The sequence below is a fragment of the Python bivittatus genome, unplaced genomic scaffold, assembly GCF_059951505.1.
Source record: "Python bivittatus isolate LINGU-HERP-01145 unplaced genomic scaffold, Pbiv_v1 ctg000570_np1212, whole genome shotgun sequence".
NCBI lineage: Eukaryota > Metazoa > Chordata > Lepidosauria > Squamata > Pythonidae > Python > Python bivittatus.
The window spans coordinates 22,917,261-22,935,949 of NW_028277097.1; the positions used below are offsets into that span (position 1 = coordinate 22,917,261).

Genomic DNA, 18,689 nt, shown 5'->3' on the forward strand with positions numbered 1-18,689 from the left:
GTATGACCTGTAAGAGAGGGGCTGAGATCATGTTTTTCTGTTGATCCTGTTTGATTTCTCTGTGGCTTTTGATGCCATTGACGTTTGTTTGTTTAAAAGATTTATATGGCGGGCTCACAACAACAATAAAACCAATAACATGAAACAGTAAAAACAATAAAACATGGTATTCTCCTGAACAGTTCCTATGAGTTGGAGACACTGTTTTAGAGGTACCATTTTTTTTAATGGGATGGTCTCATAAATTTGTATTGGTGACTGTTAATCTGTCTCATGGCAGGAACACACTTTTATCTCTGATGCTGTTTAACAACTATACAAAGCCGGGGTGGCAGTCATCAAGACTTTTAAGACTGGGTGCCACCAGTATACTGCTGACACTCAGCTTTTAATTCGTGCTGGAAGTAGTGGGTAGGAACTGACACTGCACTGCTCAGTGTGGGAAGCCAGCCTTCAAGAGTTCTATATTTGTATGTTGGTTTCTTGGTCCTGAGATGCAGTTTTTATCTTCTTCATGCCATATGCAGAAGCTCTCACTTTTCCATAATGTCTGAAGCTGTGCATATTCTGAATCTATGTCTGGAATCTGTGATAGATGGGTGATGACCAATAACCTGAAACTGGATCCTGACCATGAATCTCAAGTATGGAAATTTGGGAGTAGGGTTTCAACCCCCAAAAAGAGCAGTTATATAGTTTCAGGGGGCTTCTGTGGGAAGCCCATGGGCCTGTGTGGGCATGTATTCCAGCTTCAGTAGTATATCAGTTATAACCTTTGTTGTGGACAACCTAGCTATGTGATTTACACACTGGCAACCTCTCCTTTAGATGCATGTGACACACTCTTATACAGAACTGCCCTTGTACTAGGTCCAGAAGCTCAGCTGGCACAGCAGACAGCAGCCATGTTGCTGGCCACATGCATCTTTTGCCTCTTTTGAAGCAACTGCACTGGCTCTTGATTAGCTAGCGAGCCAAACTCAAGGCTTTGCTTTTGACACTTAAGGCCCCAAGCAAAGGTGGTCCTTGATGGATCATGGTTACTATCGAAGACCATGTGGATTGCTAAGATCATGAGAGGACATGTCTCCTGCAAGTTTCAAAAACTGCAGGGTAACATCTTTGCCACGGTGGCGCCTGCTCTTCAGCCCTGAAATTTGAGTCACCTGTCCTTACATTATTAGGCACCTCCTGAAGATGTATCTCTTCATTCAAGCCTTCCTGCCATGAGTGAGGTCTTGGAGACTCAAGAGACTTCTGGAGTCAAACATTGGTTTTGATTTTATTCTCCTTGTCCTTCTTTTTGAACATATCATTTTTCTTCTTGTTTTGTTCACTTCTAGTTCGTATTATTGAATTTTTGTTGTCTATTATAAACTGCTTCATAATGTATTTAATAATAATTGTCTTCCTTGGGGAAAGGCTGGATATAAATCTAACAAATTTAATTAATAGCCCCAGCTACAGTGCTTCAAGTTATTTGATGTTGTCTTTGCTGTTACAGGCCTGGTTTCTCAGTAAGATCATCAGAGATCCCTCTTGTGCATGCCAGGAGTTGCAGAGGACCATCCTGTGGTTGCTTAAGCACCGGTTTTCTTGTGGGCACCTGCTCTTTGCAGTGCTCCCACCCTACTGAAATTCATCTTGTGGATGCCTGTTGAAGACCCCTCTCTTCACCTAGGCTTTTTAATAGTGAGATGAATTGTGTGGGAAGGTGTCTAGAAATACAAGGAAGGAAGGTGCTTCATGCAGATTGATCAGAGTTTGTAGTTCCTTTCTACAGGGGCAAACATGAGTTGGCTGAATGTAGAAGATGCTGTTCTTTAAGAAATGAATTGTGCTTGTTCTCAGTAGGATTTTGACAAAAACCTGCTGCAAAGTGGGAGACAGGTGTTTTCCCAGGAACAAAACTCAGAGTGGATTTTATGTGTGGTCCTGGCCTTGTTTCAACAGGTCTTTAACTTTTTGCTGGGACTCTAGCAAAATCTGCTTTAGAAAAACAAGAGAAAGCACATTTGTATTTCCATCCATATTCATTGGCAACGTATCTGAGGTGCAGAGTTGTGGCTTCCTCCCATCCAGTTAGAGGGGCTGAACCTTTTTCCTTTCAAAAAACTGTATTTAGTCTGTTGGGCCCAATCCTGTATTGAACCACGTGTTAAGCTTCAGGGCTTGAAAAAAATTCTGGTACATTTCTTAGAACCCAGGTAGAAAGCTGTAGCCCTGAGCTGTTGCCATGGAAGCAACTGAGGAATGTCCTTTTTCATTAAGGGGGAATTTCCCCCAGTAAATAGACAGAAACTCCCAAATGTATGGATTTATCACAGTTGAGCAGCAGAGGATCTATTAGCCGTGAATTCAGGGGAATTCCCCGTGTCACAGCTCTCTGTCAGCACCACTGGAGTAGATTTTGGGGGGGCTAAAGTGTTGCAGGGGCGGGTAGGGGCTGGCCCAGCACTGCTCGGTGTGGGAAGCCGGGCTGAGCATTCCACATTGGCAGGTTGTTTCTTGAGCCTGAGAAAATGTGTTATCTTCTGCAGGCCACGTGGTATCTCTCACCAGAGACAAAGAACTATTTGTGACTTCAGTTAGAGAACACAGATATAGTATTCTCTCTCTCTCTCTCTCTCTCTCTCTCTCTCTCTCTCTCTCTATATATATATATATATATATATACACACACACACACACACACACACATACATACATACATACATATAGTGTGTGAGTGTATTTTTTATCAAAGCTTTTGAACAAGAAGATAAAAATTAATACAAACTAATGTAAGGAAGAAAAAAGAAAGAAGTCAAAGAACAAAAATGCAAGAAAAGAAAAAAAGTTGAAGAAAAATAGAAAAGAAAGAAAAAAAGATACAAAGAAGTGGCTTCCGATATTCTTCACAGCAGTTAAGAGTACAAATATATTTTAACCTCTCTCCCTAACGTTATACCATATTACTCTTCTTTTTGTAATCTATCCTGCTAATCATCAAAACCATAAATCACTTTTTTTTTTCATTTTTACACAAAAAATCCATAAGAGGCTTCCAGTCATTGATAAATGTAGGTAGTGACTTTTCTCTAATCAAAGAAGTCAATTTATCCATTTCAACAAAATCTGTCAACTTCACCAACCATTCCTCCGTAGTGGGTAGTGGCGAATCTTTCCATCTCTGGGCATACAATAATCTCACGCAGTAGTTGTATATTGAAATAATCTTCCATGGCTAGATACAATATTTCCTTTTGATGGATCTTTCCAAGGAGTCCTCTCAGCCAGGTTCCACAGAGCCAGCACACCTACAGCGTGACCCAGAGCTCTGTTGGAGACACTGCCCAGGATCTCTGTTGCTCCCCTGTGAGATCAGCATGTGGCTGAACTTAATCCAGAGTTCCAGTGACCTCTCCCAGTGATTAAAATCAAGATGTATAATACTTAGCAACAAAATAAACTCATGCAAGAATACTATAGACCAAGCCAGGTCTCCAGCAACGTTCCTCTTCCCCAATGGCCCCTCCGGACCCCCATGAAAACTATGTGATATAGTGATGCCGGGTGACCTAGCTATGTACAGCCAAACTAGCTGTACCCTCGAATACTGGATGATGATGATGATGAATCCAGAAAATGCAGAGGTACTGTTGGGTGTTAGAAAATCATCTTGGGAAATCCAGCCTGTTCTGGAAAGGAAATTCTCCACATGAAAGATCAAGCTTGTACAAATTTCACTTCTTCGCTCTGTCAGCCCCTGCCATTACTTGCATGGCAGCTTCATCTGCCACTTCCAAAAACATACTGCTTTGGGATGGGTATTTCACACATGCAGGCTCTCATTTTAGGTGGCTGAGTGGCCATGCAGTTGTGAAATCATAGTTTTGCTTTGAGGCATTTCAGAAGTCAACTATGGCATTGTTGGATGGTTTGAGGATTTCAGCTTAAGCTCAGAGGTTGAATTCATATGTGATTTCTCTTCCTCTCCCAAAATATATTTTACTTTAACCTATATCAGGACTACTTCTGGTACTTTTGTGGATCATCAGTTCACAGATTAGGAACCAGTGTTGTAGCATGATACTGTGACATCTCCTAGTAAACAAGATACTGTAAGGGTAAAATCTCCTTTGAGTTAAGGTTGACTGCTGTTGACTACATGGACCCATCCATGTGGTTTTCTTGGCGACAACCCAGAAATGTTATGCCAGTGCCTTCTGAGATACTTTTTCACCTTCTCAGCTAGAACTTGGACAGCACTGGGTTCTTTGGAATGGTCATTTTAGGAAATGGCCACTTGGATTCAGCTAATTATAAATATCTTTGCTCTGGATGAAATGCTCAGGTCATCACTTTCTGAACTCTGGGTGATGGAGAGCTTTCTCTCCATAGTTTCTGGAACTCCTGGTGTGATCCCAAAAGCTAAATCTGCTTCAGGCAAGAGGATCTTCTGCACAGCAGCACCATAGTGCTATAATCCAGGGCTGGAGCTGGCAAAAGTCCTGACAACATTTCCAAACCCTCTTCTGCCTCAGCAAGAAAGCAAAGAAGGATTCTGTCTCCATGAGAAGTGAGGGGAGGAGAGAGGTAGGGTAGAGAACATCTCCTTTGGTGCCAGGAACTAGCAGAAAATTAAAGGAATTGTTCTCTGTCATTTCTCTCCCCTGTTTCTCCTGTTACTTCATGACAAGCAGAGAGGTCTAGTCCCCTCTTTTGCCATGGGTGCCAGGTTAGAGTGAGGGAGAGGAGGAGGAAAGTGGGTCCCTTTTCCCAGGCGGTGCTGATGGAAGACTTGCTTCTCTTCCCACAGGTCAAACCATGGGCAGTTTGACTGCAAGATGGTGGCAGTGAGGAGTCAGGTCCATCTCCTCATGGTATAAAGGGGAGTTGGGCTTTTGGAAGCTTTTTTGATGCGTGTCCAGCAGTCCTCCATGTTGAGTGAGCTGAACAGGTCATTGTCCACTCACGTTCTCTGTATTTGATTGCTGGGGCATCTCCAGTCCACGGTGAGGAGGTTCAGTAGAAGAGCTTGAAAAAGCTAAGCGAAGGCTAGTCAGAGACAAAGGTGGACTACCTTACATTGTCTTTCAGTGGTCCACGTTTGAAAAAAGGTTTTCCTTAAAGCCCTTTCATATTGGATTATTCCAGTGGATTCTGCCCTCCTTGTTACTCTTTTTGTTACTCAATGTTACATGCAAAAGAAAAGGGGGAACTAACAAGAAACGTTCCATGATCAAATCAAAACTCCTCTGACGTAAGCATTTATGTTATCTTATACAATTGAATGATTCATATTTAACTCAGTTTGTAAAACAGCAAGAAAATAAATTTCCAGTGATTTAAAGTGCTTGTTCAGCTCTAGGAAGAGAAGTGAGTTCTGTGTCCCATTCCGTACTGGGTGGAGAACGGGGGTCCTTCTAGCTTTGTCTTTTTGAAATCATAAAAGCAGACAGTATTCACTTCTGTTTTCCTCCTGTCAGTTTCCAAACCGTTGTTGTGTAATTCAGAAGAGCACAAGCAACATGAACTTCCAGGAACAAAATTAATCAGTGAAAGGACTTCTGTCCAGAATGGACCTATAGTAATTCAGGAGTGCATCATGTGAACTAGGGTTGCCTTTGAGTACCATATCACCCAACTGTTAGCTGAATTTGCCAGCCTGTTCCTCAAATTGGTGTCTGATAGTAACTTTCATTGAACTTACTTAGGCTGCTGAAGATAGCAGAATTGTTTGATGTTGTGGAAAGGGCAGTAGTTCCATATTGTTAGCAGCTGAGTAAAAAGGGTGGTAGAAAACCATGCATTAAATCCTCAGGGAGGGAATTTTTAGGCTGCTGAAATAGATGGGCCCTTGGAGCTGGCACTAGAGTCAGCCCTGATGAGCTGAGTTATAGCACATTGTACCTATTTCTGACCTTGGTTACTTGCTGCTGTGTGTGGGAAGAAAGGTCCTGCTTGCTTGCTTGCTTGGAGATAAATCCCTGTTTGCAAAGTGCAGCTCTCATTCTGAAATTAATTCTGGGTAGTGGTAGCTATATTTGGTCAAATCAAATGCTGTGTGAATGCAGAATGGGATGCTGGCTTCTTTCTTACTGAGCTCTCCCTCCCAGTGCCCCATTTTCTCCAGCAGCCCAAAACCGTGCTGCAATTTCTCCTGCTTTGATGGCAGAGACCCTTCTTTGCGATTCACAGACTTCTGCATCTGGTCTGCTTGCTACATCAGGCCAGTTTTTTCTGCTTTTACATGGGAGATGCAAACCTTTGCTCTGCTCGCCGTGTGGGTTAGAGATCTCTTTCTGGTCTGTTGGTCACACACCCAGCAGCTGAGATGTTCTTCAAGGGATGGGATGGGAAAGAGGCGCTAGGCAGGTATCTGGAAACCACACTGAACTCTCCAGACTCCATAAACTCACTGGATTGGGCCACCGTACCCTTCACATAGGAATCCACCCCCCAGGGGAGCCTCCATTTCAGATCATGTTCAAGGGAGGTTAGACAGGGGAAGGATGGTCCTGCGTATTGCTCAGCTTCCCTGCTGACCCCCCCTGAAGCCAATGTCAGAGAGATTTTCCCTCACAGATGTATAGATGTGATACACTTGTACATGTGTGTGCACACCCCCCCACACCCATGGGAGAAGCCACTTTCCAAAAGGGGACAGAACCAGAACCAAAGTTAAATTAACATTAATTGTGTAAATGCATACAAATTAAAATTGCCTAAAATAAAGCACCTCTTTGTATCCCATGGACACAATTTTTTCACAAACTCCTCTCTCTAATATATGCATGCATACGCAAAAAGAGAGACTGTAGGTATCTGGGCTTTGCAAGCTTGCTTTCTCTGCAGATAAGCCCCCCTGGGCTCAGTTAAGTTCCCAGGTAAGTATGCCTAGGGGTTCTGGTCCAGTTCCATCCGCATTCTAAGCCGATTCTTCCAGGGGCTGAGCATCTCTAAGGAAGAGCTTTCTTGTCCACGGGGACTCTCCACCGACTGAGGATCCTAGTTTTCCAAAATTCTCAAATAAAGGATAGAGATGGAGACTTTCCACTGCAGGCAGTCAGGGGGGCGAGCAGTGGGCATCTACTCATCTTCCTTGTTTCAACTTCTTGCCCGTTTTCTTACTTTTGGCAGAGTCTTTCTTTTTACTGTATTCTCAGCTAATACATAATTTTCACCTTGATTTTTTTTGTGGAAAAACTTGTCTTCCTTTGGGGTAAATACAGTATTTTAATGCTTGTAACATTATGAAATACTGTGTTCAGAGTTCACCAAATTTACAACATTCTAACCTAGCTTTACTGTTTACTTGCTTAAAATATTTATCACTGTTCATCACTGAACTTGATTCATCGAATTTGTATTCCATCTTTTCCACCCATAACAGTCTTGACCACCAGTGTAGTACAATGATGAAAGTGATGGGCTAGAACCAGAGTCCTCCACACTCAACCGGCCCTCTGCTGTGGAAACTCATGGAGATACTTGGGCCCAACCTCCCTCCCAGGGGGATTCTTGAGGAATAAAATGGAGATCCCTTTGAAAGTTGTCTTGTCCTCCTGGAGAAAAGGCATGATACAGATCAAAGAAACCAACCAACAGTCCACTCTAGTTCTCTTTATTCTTACTACAACCCCATGAAGTGGGTGTCAAGTACAGGATGGTTGGTGGAAGATCAACCCATGATCTTTATGGCTAAGTGGGGTTGTATTCTGTTCCCAAAAATACGTATCGGCTTATTTTTAGGAGCCCACGGAAGATTGTTAAAATTCTCTGCTGGGACCTCAGGAGCCTTGTTCAAGCAAAGATCCAACAGTTGTGTTCATACAATATTAGACGCTTCAGGAAGGTTTCCGTGGCTTAGCTGTTGTATGAATCCAGCTTGTTTGGTTTGGGTATGAGCCAGTGCAGTGTGCAAACCCAGAGAAAGAGTTAATTCCCTTAGCAGGTCAAGTGTATTGTGTAAACACAGCCAGTGCTGGGTGAGGAGCAAGGAAAAGCAAACCCAGTCACCCATCTGTTGAGTTGCAAAATTGTGCTAAACAAATGCTCAGTGTGGATCCTGTTTTCTGTTTCAGGCTCATATTAAATTTCCTATGGATTACCCATATTCACCACCTACCTTCAGATTTCTGACCAAAATGTGGCATCCCAACATTTATGAGGTAGGAGGTTGAGTGCATGGATGTGTAAAAAAAAGTGTAAAACACTTGCAGAGCTAGAATTCTACTGCATGTGGAATGCTTTGTAACCCCAGCTCTTGACTTCTCTCTTTCCACTGCCGTGAAAAAGGACATGTGGAGACCAAATGAGGTGGAGACTCCTTTGCCAATGCTCTCTCTTTGTCAGGGTCCCTCTGGATCACCAGAGGCCCCTGCAGCTCTACAACCCTTCCTTCAGAAATTTGGAGGGGAGGCACCCAAGTCCCTTGCAGCCCAAGGAGCAGATTCTGGGGTCTCATTCCTAGGGGGGGGAACTCTCCTCTGAGCAGGTATGTGGAACTGTGCTGGCTGGGAGAGAAGAGCCTGATTCCAGTCTCAGTCCTGTTTTGAAACTGTCCTTTAGCTTTAACACAAGAAGAAAAAAACAAGCATGTCCTGGGGATCAAGCTTTGAGGGTTAAAAAGGGATTGATTCTGCAACATCAGTGGCATATCTTTAAATTGTGCTGCAGGCTGGCAAACTTCACAGCACAACCCATGGTGCCAGCCAGCCAGCCAGCCAACAGCTTCTTCCCCCAACAACATAGCCAAGGGCAGCCTTTCTAATCTTCTCTTGGCCAAGGGAGATGGGGAGAAGTTTGCCCTTGAATCTTGGGAACCTGTTGGTGGAGCTCCAGTTCTAAGTCACTGCTGGCAGCCGTGTCTTCTCAGGGAGAGCTCTGGCTCCCCCTGGTGGAGTTATTTGGGTTCTGAATACTCATCAAAGCAGCCCCCCCGCCCCCCTGACCCACGTACATGATCCTTAGAAGTGAATATGCCTTGTACGTGTGTAAGAGTCCCAGCAGAGGGGCCATGCTCAGAGGACTGAGTGATTCTTGGAGCAGTTGTGCTGAGCCTTTGAGAGGGCAGAGGCTCCTCTGAATGGTTTGGCTGAGCCCTCGTGGTCCAGTCCTTTTTTTTTGCATCTCATCTATGTCTGAACGGCAGACTTCCTCAACTTGGTGCCTATCAAATGTGTTGGGATTTACAGCCAGAAGTTACCGTGTGTGTGCATGCGCACACACAGAAATCGATGCACATTGCTCAAAGGGAAAGAGGTCTAAGCTAGATGTTTATGAAATAGCCAAAAGAATGGGGCGGAGGTGGGGTGGGTCATTTTGAGTCGTATATTTGCTGCACGGTTTAACTTAGTTGCCCACTCACTTTTCTTTCGGTAGAATGGAGATGTATGTATTTCAATCCTTCACCCACCTGTAGATGATCCTCAAAGTGGAGAGCTGCCATCAGAAAGGTGGAACCCAACCCAGAATGTCAGGTAAGACCCTCTGAGGTAGGGAATTTCTACCTAAGTGTGGCAGAGTCCTGGGAGGCCCAAAATGATAATTTTGCCATCCCCCCATGTGTGCAGTCCCTAACCTGCTAGTCAGAAAAAAACCCGCTAGTCATCTTTGAAATTCATCCTGGTCCTGCTGGTTCAGAGATGCCAAGCTCGCTTAGAAAGACTGAGGGTATTTGTTAAAAACAGAGAGAGAAAGCTGCAAAGCATTACAATTGACCCATTTTACACAGTTCCCTTCTTGGCTGAATGGGATTGGCACACGGTTCAGTAGCTGAGAGCTGTGGCTGTTGGAATGGGATTCTAAAAACTTGACAGTAAAATGCAATTTTGCAAAGTTGATAGTTAAGATTTCACTTGGGCTTAATTTTTGTCTTGAAAAAGACAATCTTACTTCAACAGGCCATGTTATTAAAAAAGAAAAATAATTACCTGAGAGGGAGAATCATGAAGACACCCCCTCCCCTTAGCAGATGGCTCCTTTCAAGGATTCCTACCAACAGATAGTTTGGATAGCCTGCCACCAGCCAGGTGGAACCTCCTGACAGGCTTGGTCTGTCCAGCTGGGCACATTTCAGCCCATCTACCCAGGACTTCTCCCTTCAGGCCAGCTCTAGGAAAAACAAGAAAGAAAGGGGCACCAGGTCTTCCCACCCCAAGCTGAAAGTGCAGTGTGTAGCTATGTATCTGCACAGACTTGGATGTGGGAGAACCATCCCTATTAAACCAATGGAGCCAAATCTCTAGATACAAAAAGGTGTTTATTGGGAAAAGAGGAGAAATAAGGCAACCCACACACTCACCATTTCATTCCAAATAAAATCAATATGACCATCCTAGCTGAACTTTTTACTGCCTTGCCTACAATCTAGATTTTTAATTTTAAAATTTTACAGGTAGTCCTTGTTTAACGACCACAATAGGGACTGGAAAATTGGTTGTTGTGCAGTCATTAAGTGAGTCACCATGTGACTGGACCCAATTTTACAACCATTTTTACAACAGTTAAGCAAATCACCACAGTTAAGCAAATTGCATGGTCAAGCGAATCCAGCTTCCTCAGTGGACATTTTTTTACCAGAATTCGCTTAACAACCACATGATTCACTTAACGACCATCATGAAAAGATTGCAAATCGCAATCACATGACCATGGGGTGGTGCAACGGTTTGTGACAGTCATAAGTGTGAATACAGGTCGTAAAGCACTTTTTTCAAGGCCTTTGTAACTTCTGACAGTCATTAAACGGTCGTTAAGCAAAGACTGTGTGTAATTATAATTTCAGTTAGATTTGAGATTTTTAATTGGAAACAGTATACAAGGAAAAAAAAAATGCTTGGGTACAGGTAGTCCTCGCTTAATGATAGTAATTGGGACTGGCAACTTCATTGCTAAGCAACGCGGTCCTAAAGTGCAACATCACATGACTGTGCCAACTTACAACAGTTGCAGCAGTCCCAGTTGCCACTGTTGTGCAAATTCTGTGCAGTCGCAGCATCCCAGAGTCACGTGATCGCCATTTGCGACCTCCTGCCATCTTCCCCATTGACTCTGCTCGTCAGAAGTCTGCAGTGAATGTTGCAAGCGGCAATTACGTGACTGGGATGCTGCCATGCCATAATTGTGAGCCAGTTGCCAAGTGCCCAAATTGCGATCTTGTGACTGTGAGAATGCTGCAATGGCAGCAACTCTGAGGACCGATTGTAAGTCCCCTTCGTTCAGCACCGTCATAAATTTGAATGGTTGCTGAATGAGTGGTTGTTCAACAAGGACTACCTGTAAAAGGGGGTTAGAGGCTTTCAAAGAAGTGTGAAGAACAAATGAGCAAGGACACCCAATTGCATAGGTTTGAATTACTCGATGTGTGAAAGTGCTAGCGGCAGGGGCTTAGTGGATCCTAGGTTATGATTGTCCTAGGAAGGGGAAGTTCCTACCCGAGCATTGCTCCCTTTGGCTGCAAGTGCAATAAGAGTGGGTGTGCTGAGCTCTTGATTCAATTTCTCCTCCTCTCGCTTTCTCCAGGACTATCCTACTGAGTGTAATCTCCTTGCTTAATGAGCCCAACACATTCTCTCCGGCAAACGTGGATGCTTCTGTCATGTTCAGGAAATGGAGAGACAGCAAAGGGAAAGACAAGGAATATGCGGAAATCATCCGGTAAGTCCAAGAAGGCAGCAGCTGATGTAGAAGGGAGGCCGTTCGTTCGTTCAGTCGGTCTGTCTGTCTCTGGAGCGCCCACCTAAACCTGCCAGGTGATGTGGCCCTGCATACACCTGAAACAGTCTGAGCTGGGCTCTCCTCCCAGGCCAGCTCTTCTCTCTTCTGGACACCCACGCCCTGAGCCTCGGTGTCAGGTTCAGCCCAAAGAACTCCACGAGACGGTACAGATACAGTTCTGTTGCACTTATTAGCTTTCACCCTCAAGACAGAATCTTGCCAGTCTGAATCTAAACTTCCCAAGCCAGCAAGCAAACACTGCGAATTCTGTAGGGCGGTGCCAGTCTCATCCTCTTCACCTTCCCACGCTTTCTGGGGGCTAAGGAAATGCTTATCTCCCCGAGCGTGGCCTTCGCCAAATCATTCCATCACACTCGGCCAGAAGCTTTCGCCCAAGTAAGCTGGGCTGCTAAGCCATCCCGGTCTTCCAGAACATATCAGGGCTAATTCAAACCTCTCCTTCTCTTCTTTCCTCTGGCTTCAGATGCTTTTGCCAGACCTGCAACAACCTGCTGGTAGTTTTGCTTTTAATTTCCATCCTTGTTGGGAATTGCCTAATTCAAGTGAATTCCGGTGCCTCTGAGGCTGAAAGGGAAATCCTTTTCCTTCTTGTATTGAATCTGTATGCTGCCTGTCACACATGTCTAAGCAGTTCAGAGTAATAAAGCACATCATAAAAGCATCACCATAAAATCTTAAAATACTAAATAGTCAGCTTTAAGCTGAACAACGTTGCAGCCACCCTAATTCGTTTCCCTTCTGATACTTGCATGGAGAGCTAGCTAGCAGATGAGGCTTTGCTATCTTAAGTGGACCTGAATGCCACGCTCACCCTTCTGTAGAGAAGAAGGAAGATGACCTTGATGGGGATATGCAGTAACCGGCTCCTAGGCCAAAGGAGCTGAAGTAGTTTTTAAGTGCAGAACATCCAGGTAACATGGTTGGATGTTTACATGGATGGTTTATACCCCAGGGTACTGAAGAAGCTGGCAGGTGTGATCTTGGAACTACTGAATGAAACCTTTGAGAGCTCCTGGAGCACGGGGGAGCTGCCAGAGGACTGGAAAAGAGCTGACGTTCCAATCTTTAAAAAGGGGGGAAAAGTAGATCCAGGAAACTACAGACCAATCAGCTTGACATCAATACCTGGGAAAATCCTGGAAAAGATTATCAAGCAGTGGGTTTGTGAGCACTTAGAAATTAACAAGGTGATTACTAGAAGCCAGCGTGAGTTTGTTAAGAACAGGTCATGCCAAACAAATCTTATTGCCTTCCTTTATAAAGGGACTAAATTAGTGGATCAAGGAAATGCTGTGGATATAGTATACTTAGATTTTAGTAAGGCATTTGATAAAGTAGATGGAACAATGTGAGACAGACAGTACCACTCCCAGATGGATTTGCAGTTGGCTGACCAAACACACTCAGTGTGTGGTCATTAATGAAACTTACATCTACATGCAGGGAGGTATGCAGTGGGGTCCCTCAACGTTCTGTCTTGGGCCCAGTGCTCTTCAACATCTTCATAAATGACCGAGATGAGGGGATTGAAGGGGCACTCATCAAATTTGCAGATGACACAAAGCTGGGAGGAATTGCTAACACTTCAGAAGATAGATCCAAGATTCAGAAGGATCTTGACAGACTTGAACATTGGGCCCTATCCAACAAGATGCAGCTCAGTGGAGAGAAAAATAAGGCCCTGTACTTAGGCAGGGAAAACCAGATGCACAGGTACAGGATAGGCAGTACCTGGCTGAACAGTAGGGTGTATGAGAGGGATCTAGGTGTCTTGGTTAAGTATAAGTCAGCCGTGTGCTGCAGCTGCCAAAAAAGCCAACACAGTCCTGGTCTGCATCAACAGAGGGATCGTATCAAGATTAAGGGAAGTGATGGTACTGCTCTACACTGCACTGGTGAGGCCACATTTGGAATATTGTATCCAGTTTGGTCACCACAATACAAAAGAGAGGCTGAGGCCCTAGAAAGAGTGCAGAGAAGAGCAACAGAGATGATGGGGGTCTGGAGGCTAAATCCTATGAAGAATGGCTAAAGGAACTAAGTATGTTTAGCTTAATGAAGAGAAGGCTAAGGGGAGACAAGATAGCAGTCTTCCAATCCTTGAAGGGCTACCACAGGGAAGAGGACGTCGATTTATTCTCCATAGCACCTGAGGATAGGACAAGAAGCAATAGGTGGAAGCTCATCAGAGGGAGCTCCAATCTGGAAATAAGGAGGAATTTCCTGACAGTGAGAACTATTAAGCAGTGGAAGAGCTGGCCTCCCGGAGTCATGGGCGCTCCATCACTGGAGGTTTTCAAGAAAAGATTGGACAACCATCTGTCCACGATGGTATGAGGACTCCTGCCTTGGGCAGGGGGTTGGACTAGAAGACCTCCAAGGTCCCTTCCAACCCCAGGATTCTGTGATTCTGTGAACATTTGGAAGCAGCTGAAACAGACCCCTCCCTGGCTCACTAGAGTATAAGAAGGGAGAAGAAGAAGAATTGTACTGTCAGACCTGCAAGACTAGTTTTAGCTTTCCTGTAGAGTTGATTTCCTGGCCTGGTCTCCCTAGTGGGCTGACACCTTCCTCTTTTGGTGGTGCCTGATGGGCTGGAGGGAGGAATGTAAGTATCTTGGAGGCAGAGAAGAGACACTTGGCTTGTCCTCTGAGTCTCCTGAACTGTGTCCTTCACAGTAGTGACCTGACCCCTCAGTCCAAAGAGTTCTGTTCTCCCGATCCTGGAGCACTAAAGGCTGCAGAGCACAGCCATGGAGGCCCAGCTCCATCGAGCGTTTGGCCAGCTGGGCCAACAGTATTACTTGGAATTAGGAAGGAGGTTTCTTGTGCACTTGCTGGGACCTCAGATGCCGTTACGGATGTGGGGAGAGCAGGGTCTAAGGGGCCTGCATCAGCGGGGCAAGGGAGACTTTGGGGTACCCTGGCAAAATTGAACAGTGTGGTCGTTAGAGGGTAGGTCGGTGAGGAGGCCCTGCTCCCTAACCACGGTGCCGCTTCCTGTGCCTTGCAGGAAACAAGTCCAGGCCACCAAGGCAGAAGCAGAAAAGGATGGCGTGAAGGTGCCCACCACGTTGGCAGAGTACTGCATCAAAACTAAAGTGCCTTCCAATGACAACAGCTCAGATTTGCTTTATGACGACTTGTATGACGACGACATTGATGATGAAGATGAGGAGGAGGAGGAGGAAGATGCCGATTGTTACGACGACGATGATTCTGGCAACGAGGAGTCGTGACCTGTTCCCTCTGGCTCCTGTACTGCCCTGCCAGTTTTGCCAGAGGGGAGCAGCGGTAATCCAGTGACCGTTCAGCAAAAAATATACATATACAAGGGGTGGGTGGGGAAAAGATACCAACCAAACCTGCGTTTCCTGCTTTCTCCTGTTGTGCGGATCTCGATTTTATCCCCCACCCCCCCGGTTCTTTGGCCTCCTAGCAAGAAAGACCTCCGCAGATGATCTCGGATCTCGCCTCCTTTCCCGTCCCATCACTGTGTTCTGATTTTTCCCCCCTTTTTTAAAAAGACAGATCCTCCCTCCTTCACTTTCCTCCCCCTCTTCAGGAGAGTTCACAGTACAGCAAAACAGGCTTGCTCTGTGTTTAGATTCTTGAATTAAACACAGTCTTTCATCAAGATGTTTGATGTATTTAACGCCGGAGACTGTGGGAATGCTCCCCGCGAGCTGCGTTTAGACAGGAGACGCAGGGAGCCCCTTCCGGAGGCTTCGCGGCTCCCTTGACAGCCCTTGTGTGCACACTTGTTTAGCCTTGTGGTGGTGGTGGTGGTGGTGGTGGTTTTTCTCCTTTCGTTTTTGTCCCCAAGGCGGTGGGCAGAGAGCAAAAGCTTCTGTGTGTTGAGCTTGACCAGACCTGGTGCTGAAAGGTCCAGTGCTCCATTTCAGTTCTGCTAAGCTGGTGTGGGGGTGGGGGGTGGGAGTAGCACCTGGGAGGAGGGCAGAAGCCTCCAAGCAGATCAGTGGAGATTGGGGTGGGGAGAGGGCGGTTGTCTTGTGATATGAATCTTCCAATAAACACTTCAAAACACACCGTTTCTGTCCCACTGACCCCTGTTAGTTGCGGATTTCCCATAAACATGGCGGCTGCCTCTCCTGTACTGCAGTGAGCCCTTCCTTGGCCTGCCAGGTTCTGCAGGTTCTTAATACGAGGCAAGGATTGGCTGTGGCGTATGGTTTCCCTTCAGGAGCTCCAGCCTTCCTGCTGCTTTCTGCATTCAGACATCTGCAATGTGTCACCTGCAGCAGAATGGCCAGATTGGTCTTCCCTGGGTGGAATGCCAAAGGTTCTTCGGAAGGTGGCATTCCTAGGGCTGTGCAGGTAGATGGCATCCTGGTCCAAAAGCATTTCTTAGATCACACAAGTGCTGGGAGAAATAGCCAGATTCATTGATCTGTCTTAAAGGAAGCGAGGTCAGAATCAGAGGTCCTGAATTCTGGAGGAGCCATCAGGATTTGGAAACATGGAGCTGGCAGGGAGTCTTCAGGGTGAGTTGCATGTATTCTTTTTGGGGTGGTAGACCTGATGCTGCAGAAGCTATGGCTCCTTTGCACTTCCACTGGGACAAACTGCCAGGATAAAGGGTTCCTGAAAAGCTTTCAATTGGGGGTGAGCAGGGGGCGTTCAGGATCATTTCAACAGTGAAGGTTTCAAGGGAAACTAGCAAATACTTGATTACTGTTTCTGGGGTGCTCCTGTGACAGATCCCCCTTCCCTTTCCGTTCATTAAATTACAGGGAGAGAGACTATGCTGGGATAGTTGAAGATGCACATAACAGTTGTGTTTCTCCTTCTAACAATGGCCTTCCATCCCATCCACCCGCTTTCCCAGCCCTGCTCTTGGACCTCTTGGAATCACAGCTGGGAGCGTCCTGCTTTCACTCCCAGCTGCAGCCGGAATCTTCTCAGGTTAGGTGGAGCTTAAGAACCATGGGTGGTTGCTCACCTTCCCAGGGCCTAGTATAGCGCACTGCCTGAGCAAGCCCTGCAATTTTGCCTCTGGCCTCCTGGTGCAAGGAGGTGTAGCTCTCAGTGGGCCCCCTTGCTGGAAGAGGAGGATATCTCCCTCAGCTGCTAGGATTGCCCCAAATTTGAAAATGGAAACTTGTAAGAGGCAACAATAGCGGACTGGAATGGGTTACCAGAACAATCAAAATGTGTCACTTTTTGTTCCAAATGGCCCAGCTTTGGACAATCTTTTTTTCATTCCCTCTGGTAAGAGGAACTCATAAAAACAAAGTTTACTCTGAAAAAGTGCGTAGGAGTAGAGAACGGGAGCCGCTGCAAGCAGAGCTGCTCCAGCAGGAAATCTTGACTGCCAGCCTTTGAGTAGGAATCCTCGAGGGGCAGAGGGTGCTCCACCCCGAATTGGTGTCCTTGGCTTGGCTTGAAATGAGGATACTGTGTCTTTCGGCGTCTTTCCCTTGTATTTTGACCGTTTTCACTGTCTACTCTCCAGTGGCTTGTACGCTCAAGCTTGGTGGTGTGAGATGCATTATTAGACCTCTGTCCTTCCCTTGCCGTACGTTTTTATGGGGGCGGGGGAGGGGAACGCCCATCCCACGCCAGCGCAGGCTCTCCCCTCCGGCAGGTGGGCGCTCCGCCTGGCCTAGCGACTTGCTGGTTTCCTTTCATGGGATCCAACTGACCTGCTGAATGCAACTTCAGAGATTGAGGACAAATGTTTACTTGAGCCATCTGTAGCCTGGTTCTCTCTCCTCTTCTACCTTTGTCTGCGTTTACATTTCTGATTTAAAAAGGAAAAAAAAAATCAGATGCAGTTCTTAACCCATTCTGAAACCAGCAGGGAGCACTAGAATTCTATGAGTAATTTTTCAGTGCTGAAATTCTAGGTATGTTTCTTCTTTCACCCTCTTCCACCCCTTTGGTTGATTCAACTTCCTAGACCAGGTTAACAAATGCCTGTTTTCTTTTGTGTTGTCTCTCCTTTGGTAATTTTAGTTTTGGTTTTTCTGCACATCTGTCTACTAATAAAATGTGGAATAAAGTACAGCTCCTCTTGCTAGTTGCCTGTTCCAAAGCCATGTTCAGTTGCCAGCATGCTAAAGCTCTGAAGAAGTCCCTGTCTCTGTCCCTGTGAGGCTTCTGCTGATACACCTGTTGGGCTTCCTCAGTTGTTTGGGTCCTGCATTGGAAATAGTTTGGTTGTATGGAAACAGCCACAAAATGGCCCTAGCTGCACAAACAGAAGAGCTGTGTATGTGGATTCATGCATGCTTTGCTTGAAAGTTTGCCACCCAAATGGGAGGGAGGGTAGTTGATCCATAGCAGTGTTTTTGGCTATGGACATTTTAATGCCAGCGTTCTCCTTCAAGGAGGTTGCACCAGTTCTGGCCACTTCCTGTGCTTCTCTTAAGTGGGGAGAGATGACCGCATGACAAGAAAGCCAATTCTGTGTCAAAAGGCTTGCAGAAGGCTTGTGAACTGTGCATATATATACACACATGCAGAAGGCTTGAGAAATTCTTTCTGCACGCCCCCCTAAGAACTTCGAATGTCCGTCATGTTATTTAACAGCCTTTTAAGCAGGTTCTGTGGATTTCTGTGGGGTTAAGAGCTCTCCAAAACAAAATAGCAATTGCTGACTCTTGGGCTTGAGTGTTCAGCCCCGAGGCTTTCCAACCATTCTCCCTCCAGCATCCTCTCATTCTTACTGGCATGGAAATGTGCCCGATCAAAGAGCAACCAACCCCGCAGGAGTCTGCTGCTTGGGCCTCATTCCTGAGTAGCAGATGAAGATTCTTGGCACCACGTACTTTATCAGGCTGGTTGCAAAAGCAGCATCTGGGTTTGCGTGCACCACTTACTTATTTCCGGCTCAAAGTGTCACGCAAACCCAGCCTGTTCGATTGGGATGGGATCTGTGCTGCTGCAAATCATAGCCTCCAGGACTGCAACCTTAGTTGTCTCTGAAGCAAAACAAT

At 45.8% G+C, this 18,689-nt stretch overlaps 1 protein-coding gene across 1 annotated transcript in view; it reads left to right on the top strand.

Annotated features, from left to right (window-relative positions):
• UBE2R2 (ubiquitin conjugating enzyme E2 R2) overlaps positions 1-17,755 on the top strand; it is a 63,099-nt gene extending 45,344 nt beyond the window's left edge. Inside the window, exons 2-5 of the mRNA XM_088152714.1 lie at positions 8,070-8,156; positions 9,370-9,467; positions 11,512-11,646; positions 14,741-17,755. Of these exons, the coding sequence (XP_088008840.1) occupies positions 8,070-8,156; positions 9,370-9,467; positions 11,512-11,646; positions 14,741-14,966 (546 nt within the window). The 3' untranslated portion in view covers positions 14,967-17,755. The remainder of the gene's footprint in view (positions 1-8,069; positions 8,157-9,369; positions 9,468-11,511; positions 11,647-14,740) is intronic.
• The last annotated feature ends 934 nt before the right edge of the window (positions 17,756-18,689 follow it).